Below are 11,781 nucleotides of genomic sequence, written 5' to 3'. Positions count from 1 at the left end.
GCGGGCTCAATCAGACCACACTGGAAACACTGTTCTGCGTATCCAATTGGTGCATGGCCCTGGTGAGGGCTTTAATCAACACCATACCAACAACACACAATTGTATGGAAGGTGCAGCCTGTTCTCTAGAGCGCCCTGGCTTAATGGTTACGCTCCTCTCTCCCCACCACCTCCCCTCTACCCTCCTCTCTCACCTTGGTGTGAGATACCAGATTCAGTAGTGGGTTGGATGGTGGGCTGGCTATCTGTGCCATCACAACAGTCTGCAGGCCTGGATCATGTTCATAGAAATGCAGTAAAATAGATATTCCAATTGAAATGCCATGATCCAAGTGGACCGTTTGGCCACCATATTGGAGTGTGAAGAACATCCTGTGAGGTTTAGAGCTGCATACAATGGTCATTCTATTTGTGTGTGTTTGGGCTTCAAATCAAACAGGCTGAATAACAGGCAGCAGCCTGAATAAGACATCTGCCTGTCTAAACGCAGCCGTAGACTTAGGACACAATCACATATCATCTAATAATAACTGTTGCTGGGCAGATATTAAACTCAACCTACTATACAGTAAAGGAGGCGCAATCTGTCTTTCTGTCCTAAACAATCTTACAAGAGGAGGGTCCAATGAGAGTGAAACTAGCAACTGTAGCTAGGTGTCTGTTTGAAAACACATATTAGATCTCATGTTAGATCTACACAGAGCAGCCGGTCTGATGCAGAGAGAGAGGACCATACGATAAAGGACCAGATCAGTGTCAAATACAATGACCTTAGTACAGGCCTGGTTTAAGGCATATTGATATAACATTTAAAGTCACGTGGGTAGTGATACATTTAGAAGCTGATGTTGAGTGGCTAAGTATAGAGATGGCCTGTCTACAGGCCTACACAGTGAAGCAGGCTAGCTCTAGGGTTGCGTTCCAAATGGCACCCTATTTGCTATATAGGAAACTACTTTGGTCCAGGGCTGATAGTGGGCCATTTGGGACAAAACTCTTTCTTCTCTTCTTTACATCCTCTGTGGCCTACAAGACTTCCTCTTTTGACTGCTTGTGACAGGAAAGGCAGTGGGTGACAAACTTAAGTCCACACTGTCTCCTCACAGTTACAGAGACACCAGGGAGGCCTGTAGAAACAGAGCCATTGCCAGTAAACTAATGCTAAGTATTTATCTCTACACATTATTGGCTAAAAGGATGAGCATGGTGTAGCAGCTAAGGCCCATCACGAGACTAACGAGAGGAGACTTACTGTTAACTCCTGTCTACATTCACTGAGGTTTCCTGGAGTGTGGATCTGATTCCCTTGTGTGAATTGTCTAGGAGGAGAGCCAAAGCCCTGGACCTTACTCACACTTGAGAAAAGCCTTGGACTTTACTAAAAACCGTGGACCATACTAAGACAAAAACATTGGACCTACTAAGACAAGAGCCTTGGACTTTACCAACAGAAGAGCCTTGGATCTAGAAGAAGAGCCTTGGATCTAGAAGAAGAGCCTTGGACTCAAGGCTTACTAAGACAAAACTTTGGAAAGCTTTGGACAGAAGAAGACGATGAGTTTTGAGAGTGTTCCCTCCAGGTCAGAGGTGATGGGGTGGAACGCACGTAGTCTAGCCGACTATATGAAGAGGGTGAGCGTGGACACTTCATGACCCGTGTTCTTCTGTAGATAATGCAGCTCTTAACATCATTGATTCATCAGCATTCAATTCTCATCTTTCTTGTGATTTTGATTTAGTACTGAATTGCCCATATGAATGCCAGCAGCTGATATGAAACAGATCAGGGCCTATGATGCCTCTCAGAGTATTGTATTTATTTATTTTATTTAACTAGGCAAGTCAGATAAGAACATATTCTTATTTACAATGACGGCCTACCGGGGAACAATGGGTTAACTGCCTTCTCAGGGACAGAACGACAGAATTTTACCTTGTCAACTCGGGGATTCAATCCAGCAACCTTTCGGTTACTGGCCCAAAGCTCTAACCTCAAATCAGTAGGACTGCTGATCTAGGACCAGGTCCTCCTGGTCCATTCATTATAATCTAAAAGCCAAAACTGGTCCTGGATCAGCGCTCAGACCCAGCTCATTTGCATGCATTAAGAAAGTGAGCGTGACCTCTGTCCTGGTGTGTGACATCTCTGGTGTGTTGTGACGTTCTCAGCTGAGGCTGTCCAGCTGTGACAAAGTGGTGATGAAGACCAGCATGAACGGAGCACGCTTTCTGGTTAGTGTTGTGTGTGTTGTGCTGTGTGTGTTGTGTGTGTGTGTGTGTGTGTGTGTGTGGTGTGTGTCGTGATGTGTGATGTGGTGTGTGTGGTGTGTGATGTGTTGTGTGTGTGTGTGGTTTGTGTTGTGCGTGTGTGTGTGTTGGTGTGTGATGTGTGTGTGTGAGGTGTTGATGTGTGTGGACAGGTTGTGGGCCGGTGTTAATTTGTGCTGAGGGAGTTGTTGTTATTGAGCATGTGTGTTGTTGGGTGCAGCTGCTCATGTTATACTGTGATACAAACTAAGAGGTTTCCTTCATTTATTTAATATCTATGCGGTCACTGTACCGTTACAGAAGATTGAAAAGGATGGCGACCTTCAGAAGTTCCCACCATTCCATATTCCGTAAGGTCTAAAGTCAAAAACTATGTTAATGTTCATATCAGATAAAAGTACCCTTGTGAAGGCAACTCTGGTCTCAACTCTACCGACAGCAACAAAACCTCCTTGAAAATCTTTACTCGGGCACGCATTAATCTGGCTGTTACAGAGAAGTGGAAATGGACACCACACATTTCAAATACAGTTGGTTTGGACATGCAGTGGTGTGTGTGGCTGTTTGTAGTGCGTATATGTAGTGGCTTTAATAAACTGTGATGTGGTTACCATATTGGGTCTGTTAGTGATGCTGGAGGACGTGTAGCTGGAAATAACCCTGTTTGAATTCTTTCTAAATGAAAAGGGCAGAGAGAGAGAGAGAGCAAGACAGCATAGAGAGAGTGTGAAAGGAGACGAGGGGTACAGGAGAGAGAGTAGAGAGAGACGAGAGAAGAGAATGAGAGAGAGAGAGAGAGAGAGGAGAGGGAGAGAGAGAGGGAGGCAAGAGAGAGAGAGAAGAGAGAGAGAGAGAGAGAGAGAGAGAGAGAGGAGATAGAGAGGGAGAGAGGAGAGAGAGAGAAGACAGCATGATGTAGGTGCTGTGTGTGTGTAGGAAAGGTAAGGAGAAGAGAAGAGGAGAGAGAGAGATGAGAGAGAGAAGAGAGCAGAGAGAGAGACGGAGAGGAGATGAGAGCAGATAGATATTGTTCTGGGTGGAGAAAGAGAGAGAAGAGAGAGAAGAGAGAGAGAGAGAGAGAGAAAGACAGCCATGATGATATCTTGTGCCTGTGTGTCGTGTGAGAGAGAGAGAGAGAGAGAGAGAGAGAGAGAGAGAGAGAGAGAGAGAGAGAGCAAGACAGCATGATGGTGTGCCTATGTGTGTGTGCCAGTGTGCCCGAGAGAGAGGGCGAGAGACAGAGAGAGAGGAAACAAGAAAGCGGGGGCTGATATGGGCGAGACCAAGTACCGAATTTGATAACATTGTGTTACTCAATGATTTTAATAAATTCTCTAGAGTCATCACTAAGATCTGTAGAGAGATCAACAGGAGTGAAGAGGAGAGGGGGTTCAGTCAGAGGTAAGAAATGCTAATCTACTAGCCTAGCATACATTTCCACCATGAGAACTCATCTCTGCTGTATGACAGGACAGTAGAGAAACACTTCACAGCCATGTTCCTCATGTCTTCACCAGATCAAGGGAACCTAAGAGCCATCAACAAGGTAAACAGAACTGTACAGTACCACGGCTCCAGACCCACAGCTACTATATCTCAGGAGAAACGTCTCCCACCCTCTCTTCATTGTATGATTGGTTTTCTCTCTGTAGATTTTGTACAAGAGGAAGATGAAGCCTGGGATTCAGAAACGTTTGTGAGTGTGTCGTGTTCTGTGAAACACTCTCACTTTGACATGACATTGCTACCAAGCCACACATCCATCCATACAATGTAGAAATGTAGCTTAACATCATCAACAGAAGACCATTGTCCAAAACCGTATCACTAATCAACAACCTGTAATTACCCACCTCTCCTCCCCTCCTCTCTCCTCCCCTCCGCTCCCCTCGCCACATTTCCTCTCCTCTCCTGGTCTGTCAGGATATGAGTGATAATGACTATGAGAACCCTGACGAGGACGACAGTTATATCTGTGCCTTGTCTGACCGCCTGCCACCTGCAGAGGGAGAGGAGGAAGAGGAGAGTGATGGTGACTATGAGCCTCCTCCCTCAGCTACAGAGGAGATCCCCCGCCTCCTCAATCTCCCCAAGCCCCTAGGGAACAGTGACTATATAGGTACAGAAGATGTACAATTAACCATTACTGACTGTCTTTAGGAAATACATACTGTAGGTACTATAGCTCGGCTGTGTGTGTGTGTGTGTGTGTGTGTGTGTGTGTGTGTGTGTGTGTGTGTGTGTGTGTGTGTGTGTGTGTGTGTGTGTGTGTGTGTGTGTGTGTGTGTGTGTGTGTGTGGTGTGTGTGTGTGTGTGTGTGTGTGTTGGTGTGTGGTGTGTGTGTGTGTGTGTGTGTGTGTAGATTCTGTGCGTGGAGGTCCGTCAGTAACTCTTCCTAATGGAAGGACTCCGAGACCACACCAGCGCCCTGGTCCTCAAGCCCTGGCCACCAGCCATAACACAGTGAGTGTCTTCTTCATCATAGTCTTCATTACACAATCCCTATTTTTCTCCTCTTCTCATCCTGTCTTCTTTACAGCCCCCATCTTTTCATACCACTGACCTTTAACCTTTTCATCCGCTCTTTCTTTCATGTTACCATCCTCCTCTCTTTCTGAGATCAATCATTGTTAATTAAGTTTCCAACTCTCGCCTGCTCTCTGTCACTCTCTCTTCCCCTCACTCTCTTTCTCTCGCTCCCTCTAGCTGGCCAGACCTCCCACATCCAGACTAGACCCCTCCCCTCAGAGGCCATTCAAAGCTGCAGGCAAATGTAAGTCACTCTGACCATGTTATCAGAGATCATACGGTCTGTCTCTTAGCTGCTTGTGTTGATATTGTAAAGAGCAGGACTATTCTGTTGTGATCAGCACCATGGAAAATAAGGAACGGTTTGGTTTTTGCCCTAGCACTACACCGCTGCTCAAATAATAAAAGCTTGATGATGAGTTGGTTATTTGAATCAGCTGTGTAGTGCTAGGGCAAAAACCAAAACGTGTACCCGGGGGGCCCAGGACCGAGTTTGGGAAACACTGGGTTAGAGGTAGATTAAGCTCACAGATGTAAGATGAGGACAGAAAATCAGGACAGATGACATTTGAGTCATTTAGCCGACACTCCTACCTACTGGGACAATCAATGCATTCTATGAGGTGGCATTCAACTACGGTAGGTAAAACCATAGAATTAAAATGACTAGAGCTGTCTTGGCCTAATCTAATTCAATGTTTTTTCCTTAGTTCAATTAAAGCAACATCACCAGATCACTTCTTTGAATGCCTATTAGTGGTTCGTTTGAGACACATCTTCCTCCCCCATCCCCAGCAGGCCCTTCTGTCCCTCTGGTCGACCGAAGCAAGAAGCCTGGACATCCCGCTCCCACCAAGAAACAACATCATCACACAAACACCAAAACAACTCCTACAAGTAACTATGCCAACTGTCTGTTGTCCTGTTGATTTAGCCTCCTAGTCTGTTTATTCAGGTCAAGTCTTTTCAATTCAATGAAATATTAATCCCCAAGGGGCAATTAGAAAGTCATTGTCAATGTGTTGAGAACCCCTTATGCTATATACTAAAGTTGCCTTGCAAAGACAAAGAAAGGTAAGCTGCCGTACGAACAGATTAATTACGGCTACTGTTGACTAGTAGGTTGAGAATGCAATGTTTTGCCTGACTTCTGTTTTTCTTGTCTGTTTGGTGACTACCCACGGTGTCCAGGAGAGGGCAGTCCATTCAGCTCTCCCCAGCCCGCCATAGTGAAGCCACCTCAACTAAAGGGCCCAAAGCCACCAGACTATAGGTAGCCTAACCCAGACCTCTCCATTCCCATTAACCCCTTGGCTGTAACTCAACAGTCTGAAGGTGCTTCTTCCCCAACTTGGTTTTTCTATTGAAAGACAGTCTTGATGAAAACAATTAAAATAATGTAGTTTTTACCGGTTCATGTTCCTGCAGTAAATTCAGAGTGAGAATTCGAAGAGAATAATTCACTTTGAGATGAAGATGGAGCCAATTCTCCTAACATGTTGTACTAGCATATCTTCTCTACCAACAGATCCAGCTCCAGTAAACCTCCTGATCCTTCTTACCCACCTCCTTTAATGGTCCCCAACACAATGCCAGGCACAGGGAAGGTGAGCAGATCAATCAAACACCCGTAGTTTTACACCAGCAGAGCATTTATGCAATCCATACCAGCCATACTACTTTTCAAACGTTATTTACATATCAACATACAATATTATACATGTAATAAAGATTTGCGGAAAACTCCTACGTTTTAATGAGAATGATCAACTGTATGTAGTTAGTGTCACTGGCCACCAGATAGCACTGTTGCAGTATACAAACACTAGGGTCATGACCACACTTCTCTTCAAATCCAATCACATTTTATTGGTCACATACACATGGTTAGCAGATGTTATTGGGAGTGTAGCGAAACGCTCTTAGGGTCCACACACAAAACCTACCAAACACAACCATGCAGAAACACCCCGTAGGTACCGTGCCTAAGAACTTAACAGCACTCAAAAACAAGTGTAAAAACTCACACAAGAGGAAACCGGTGTGTGCGGTCTAGAGTGCTGTTTTACTCTTGTTTTTGAGCAGCCTGCTAGTTGTTCCTGCCCAACCACCATGTGGATCTAGACACAATGGGTTTTCTCTTTATTTCTTTGCATTCTAACACTGTTGGTCTGTTGCTGTTCCCTGCTGTGTGCAGGCCATTGATCCTGAGTGGTATGGAGGACTGGTGACCAGAGGCCAGGCTGAAGCATCTCTCAGATGGGTTAACAAGGTCAGGAATCCCCAAACCCTCGTAGGCTTCAATAACACACGAGCATTCACACACACACAGTGTGTGTATCAACGTAGCTGTGTGTGTTTCAGGATGGAGCGTTTCTGGTGAGGGACAGTTCCAAGGGGTCTTCTGAGCAGCCCTACACCCTCATGGTGCTGAACCAAGGCAAGGTCTACAACATCCAGATACGTCACCAAGGCAACACATACCACCTGGGCACCGGCCTCATGGGTAGCGAGGTAAACAAACAGCCTCCTCTCTGCTCTGTCAGGATTCACTCACAAACAAGAATTTGACTTTTCCCCATGATTTTATTGAACAGATGGTGAGGGGATGACAGTGGGGAAAGATAGAGGTTGTGTCAAAGGGATTAAAACCTTTGCCCACACTATGTGCCGGCGCCATTACCACTAGACCAGCCAGGCCACAGAATTTCAGCTTAGCATGCAAATGCAATTAAAAACATTGGTCAAAAGCAGGCACTTTTATCTAAATTAGCTTACAGTTTACAAACAGATCTGAGACTCAGGAAAAAAATACGATTTTCCTGTGTTTTATATATATTTCAATGTTGAAATTGTGAAAATTATGCCATTTTGGTGTATGACCTGTTTGAAAAGGCCACCTGAGGTTTTTGTGGGATGTTTTTTTGCGGGAGTTTTGGCTTGCTTGGTGACCACCAGGCAGTAAATTAGTTAATAGACCAATAAAAAAATAGTTCAAAACCTCTTTGCCAATAAAAGATAGTTTTTAGTTTTCCCCTCCACACTCAGACCACTCCCAGACAGTCCAAGCTAAATTCTTTATTGAGAAATTGCTCTTTGCTAAAGAAGCAATTTTTGGTTTCTTTCAACCATTTTAATTGAAAACAATCACAGTAAGGTACTTCACTGTTACCCAGAAATGTTGATATTGAGAGAAAAACGGCTGCATTGGATTTTTTAACATATCACAGGTTGACGTTTATTGTCATGAATCTTGCCTTGGAGGCAGAACTGAGCGATTCCCGCTAGACGGGCCAGCTGCAAAGTCAAATTTGTCTATATCATAAAAATGTATGAAAACAAAAATGTGCTTTTTGGTCTTAATTTAAAGTTAGGGTTAGGCATTAGGTGGTTAAATTCTGATTTTATGACTGAGGCTTTGACCACTCTGCAGAGTTCATGACAATAAATGCCAACCCGCTAACACATCATAAACTAACCAATGGCTCTTTCAAATCTGTGTTGCTGCTGTGCTGCTGCTGCAGAGTTTTTCAGGCGTGGAGGAGATTATAGAACACCACACACACACCCCTCTGCTGCTCATAGACATGGAGAGAGGACCTGGAGCACAGAGCCAGTGCTGCCTGCTGCACCCTGCACCACTCTGACCAGAACCAGCAGCACAGGAGACACTGTGTGTGTTCTCAATGACCTGGTTAAATAAAGGGAAGAAAACAAGTGTATAAAGTAGCTGGTAAAGATTGATTTTGATTTTTGATTTGATTTGGATAAAATTTTGTCCCCATTTGGACTAATCTTCCAAGAGTCCTTAAACATTAAAATACAATTTATAATACGAACACAGTTTCACATATAACACATACTATTACAAACATACATAATATACTAACATAATGACCCAATAAATACTCAATCTAAAAAATAGTGATTCTTCATCTACTATAGTCTTACAACATTTCTATGTATTATATTTAAATAGTTTTAAAATTATGTTTACATTTATATATTGAAAGGTTTCTAGTTTGCTCAGTTAATTTATTCCATTTCTTTATTGCTCTAAATCTAAATGTTATTTTGCCTATTTCTCTTTTCTGTCTGGATAACGCATAGATGGTGGACAATCTATTCCTAGTATTTACAGAATGTCTGTCTCTTACCAGCTGAATGACGTTGTGAATAGAACTTGGCCGTTTTAAATTATGCATACTATGAAATAAAATAAGCATGTTTTTTTCAATTATCTTGTCGATTCATGACCAACCAAGAACACTGCGCATGACTGCAACAGAAGAACCATATCTCCACCTTAAGCATGGGAAAAACAATCCTTGCTGCTTTGTTCTGTGAATTCTGCAGCCTCCTGACTTCACTTGATGATGTATTTCCCCAGACCACAGAACAGTAGTTCACCTGACTCTCAATTAATGCTTGTGTTATTTGCTGAAGAATTTTTCCTGGTAAATATTTAGCTATCCCTCTGATTATGCATGCTGTTTTAATAAAAAATTTTTTTTACATAGATTAGTTATTTGAGACGACCATGATAAGCAGTTGTCTAGCTGCACTCCCAATAGTTTGGTTTCTGCCACTTCTTCAATTNTTTTACATAGATTAGTTATTTGAGACGACCATGATAAGCAGTTGTCTAGCTGCACTCCCAATAGTTTGGTTTCTGCCACTTCTTCAATTTGTACTCCTCCCATACTTAATTGTATCCCATGCTGTTTTGGCCTTTTCCTAGTTGAACAGACCAACATAACTTTGGTTTTCTTGGTGTTTAAAACAAGTTTGTTTTGGCAAACCCACTCCCTGATATTCTCCAAATCTCCTTGTAAAGCTTGCTGTACCTGTTGAACTGATTGTCTTGCTGCATAAATTGTAGTATCATCTGCAAGTATAGTAGCTTGAGTTTCAACTAAGGTATAGGGAAGGTCGTTGGTATATATTAAATAAAGAAGTGGCCCAAGGCAGCTGCCCTGCGGTATTCCACAGTTTAACTCATGAGGGGAAGAAAATGAACCATTGATATAGGTGGACTGTTTCCTGTCAGTTAGATATATGACTGCACCCAATTCAATGCTACCTCCTTAAAACCATAATGCATTAATTTTGTCAAGATTATTTCATGATCCACTAAATCAAATGCTGCACTGAAATGTAAAAATAGTACACCCACAAACTTGCCATGATCCATAGCATTGAGCCTTTGGTCAGTCATGTCAACCAATGCAGTGGTAGTGTAATGGTTTTTGCGATAAGCATGCTGATTGGCTGTAATCAGATCATTCTTTTCCATGTACTCCCACATTTGTCTACTCACAATACCCTCCAATATCTTACTGAGTGAGGGAGTAGACTAATTGGTCGACTATTGGCAGGAGTAATGGGTTCTTTGCAGTTTCGCATGCTTCCATACATTTGCAAACATCCCCTTTTCCAGTGACCAATTAAATATGTATCTCAGTGGAACTGCAATCTGGGGAGCAGCACAGCGAAGCAAAAAATTGTCCATAAGACCATAACCTGTAGATTTACCATCAGGTAATGACTTAAATAGGTTTAACACCTCCTCCACTGACACCGTTTGCAGACTAAAAGAGCAGATCTTGTTGCTCATAATATGATCATCAATCCATTGGACAATAGCTTGTTTGGAAGAATGTATGTTTACATTATTGCTCAGTAATTTAATTTTCTTTGTAAAAAAATCTGCAAAATGATTGGCAATATCAACTGGTTTTGTTATTATTCTCCCGTCAACCTCCACACTAGATGGGCATGATGAGATAGATGTACCAAGTAAGCCCTTAACTGTGTTCCATACCTTTTTAGAATCATTTTTACAATCAATAAAAGCATTGTTGTAAAATAACTTTATTTTCTTTCGATTCAATTTAACTGCATAATTACGTAATGTTCTATAATTCTGTTAATCAATTTCTAATTTTGACTTTTGCCATATTTCTTTGAGAAAAAGCCTCACCCAGTTCATCATCAATCCATGGAGATGGACGAGCACCAACTGTACTCTTTCTTATAGGGGCATGATGGTCCATTACCTCAGTGAGCAAATCAATAAAACATTCTGTAGCATGATTTAAATCATCCTCTAGATAAATCAGCTCCCAGGGTACAGCAGCCAAATCATTTAGAAATAGCTCATGATTAAATGTTTTAAAATGTATTTTGACCACAATCCTAGGGGGTTTCTTTGGAACCTTGGTGTTCATGGTTATGGTCACAATATTATGGTCTGTCCAGCCCACTGGTATTGATCTGGCTTTTAAGCATTGCAATGGTATATTACAGAAAATCAGATCAATGCATGTGTCTGAACGATGACCCAACTTAATTGATGATCTAGTAGTATCATTAACCATTTGTTTCAAACCACAGTTCTTGGCATATCTCGTCAATTTTGTTCTATTAGAATTATTGTGATCCTTACAATTTATATTAAAATCACCAAGATAAATACATCTCTGTTGCTATCTGTGGCCTGGTCAAATCCAGTACATAAGTCATTCAGAGAGAATAGAAGAGAGGAAAATAGATTTTTATTAGGAAGCCCATTCACAATGGAGGGTTTATTATATGTTGCATGTCGTAAGTTAAACGTAGTGAAGCTGTATGTATTATACTGGTATTCTCCTGTCAAGTGTTTGATTACAAGTGTGAATATGTGGACTATTGTTGGTCCCTATCCAGTTCTATAACTCATTGGCTCTATGCTTTCCACAAACTTCCATCTTTCCTCTCTATCCTCTCCTTCTTCACCTTAATTTCCTCTCCTTTTCCTCCTCCCACACTCCTCACCCTGAGGTCATGTTTGGCCAGGTCACCCCGTTCCACTCTGTTCAGAAAGGCCATCTTGTCTGGGTGGCTGAAGTCACACAATCAGGACACACTGTCTCAGCTGGGACCACACTGTGAACAGAAGAAAAAACGAACAAAATAAACACATTGTAAAATAAACTTCAAGTC

At 42.4% G+C, this 11,781-nt stretch overlaps 1 protein-coding gene across 2 annotated transcripts; it reads left to right on the top strand.

The window, feature by feature from the left end:
* The first annotated feature begins 1,107 nt into the window (after positions 1-1,107).
* lcp2b (lymphocyte cytosolic protein 2b) lies at positions 1,108-9,034 on the top strand. Of its 2 annotated transcripts, none has more exons than XM_070444681.1 (15): positions 1,108-1,632; positions 2,170-2,232; positions 2,572-2,618; positions 3,607-3,669; positions 3,786-3,814; positions 3,921-3,964; positions 4,192-4,387; positions 4,631-4,731; positions 4,975-5,041; positions 5,596-5,694; positions 5,989-6,070; positions 6,326-6,404; positions 6,995-7,069; positions 7,162-7,311; positions 8,322-9,034. In XM_070444681.1, exons 1-15 carry the CDS (start codon positions 1,555-1,557, stop codon positions 8,442-8,444), a joined length of 1,296 nt encoding a protein of 431 aa, XP_070300782.1. In that variant the 5' UTR covers positions 1,108-1,554; the 3' UTR covers positions 8,445-9,034. The 2 variants fall into 2 exon arrangements, with proteins under 2 accessions (XP_070300782.1, XP_023847667.2); XM_023991899.2 differs by having other exon boundaries at positions 5,593-5,694.
* Positions 9,035-11,781: the final 2,747 nt, after the last annotated feature.

Source organism: Salvelinus sp. IW2-2015, linkage group LG8 (assembly GCF_002910315.2).
Source record: "Salvelinus sp. IW2-2015 linkage group LG8, ASM291031v2, whole genome shotgun sequence".
In the NCBI taxonomy this organism is placed as follows: Eukaryota; Metazoa; Chordata; class Actinopteri; order Salmoniformes; family Salmonidae; genus Salvelinus; species Salvelinus sp. IW2-2015.
This window is presented reverse-complemented; position numbering and strand designations above follow the sequence as displayed.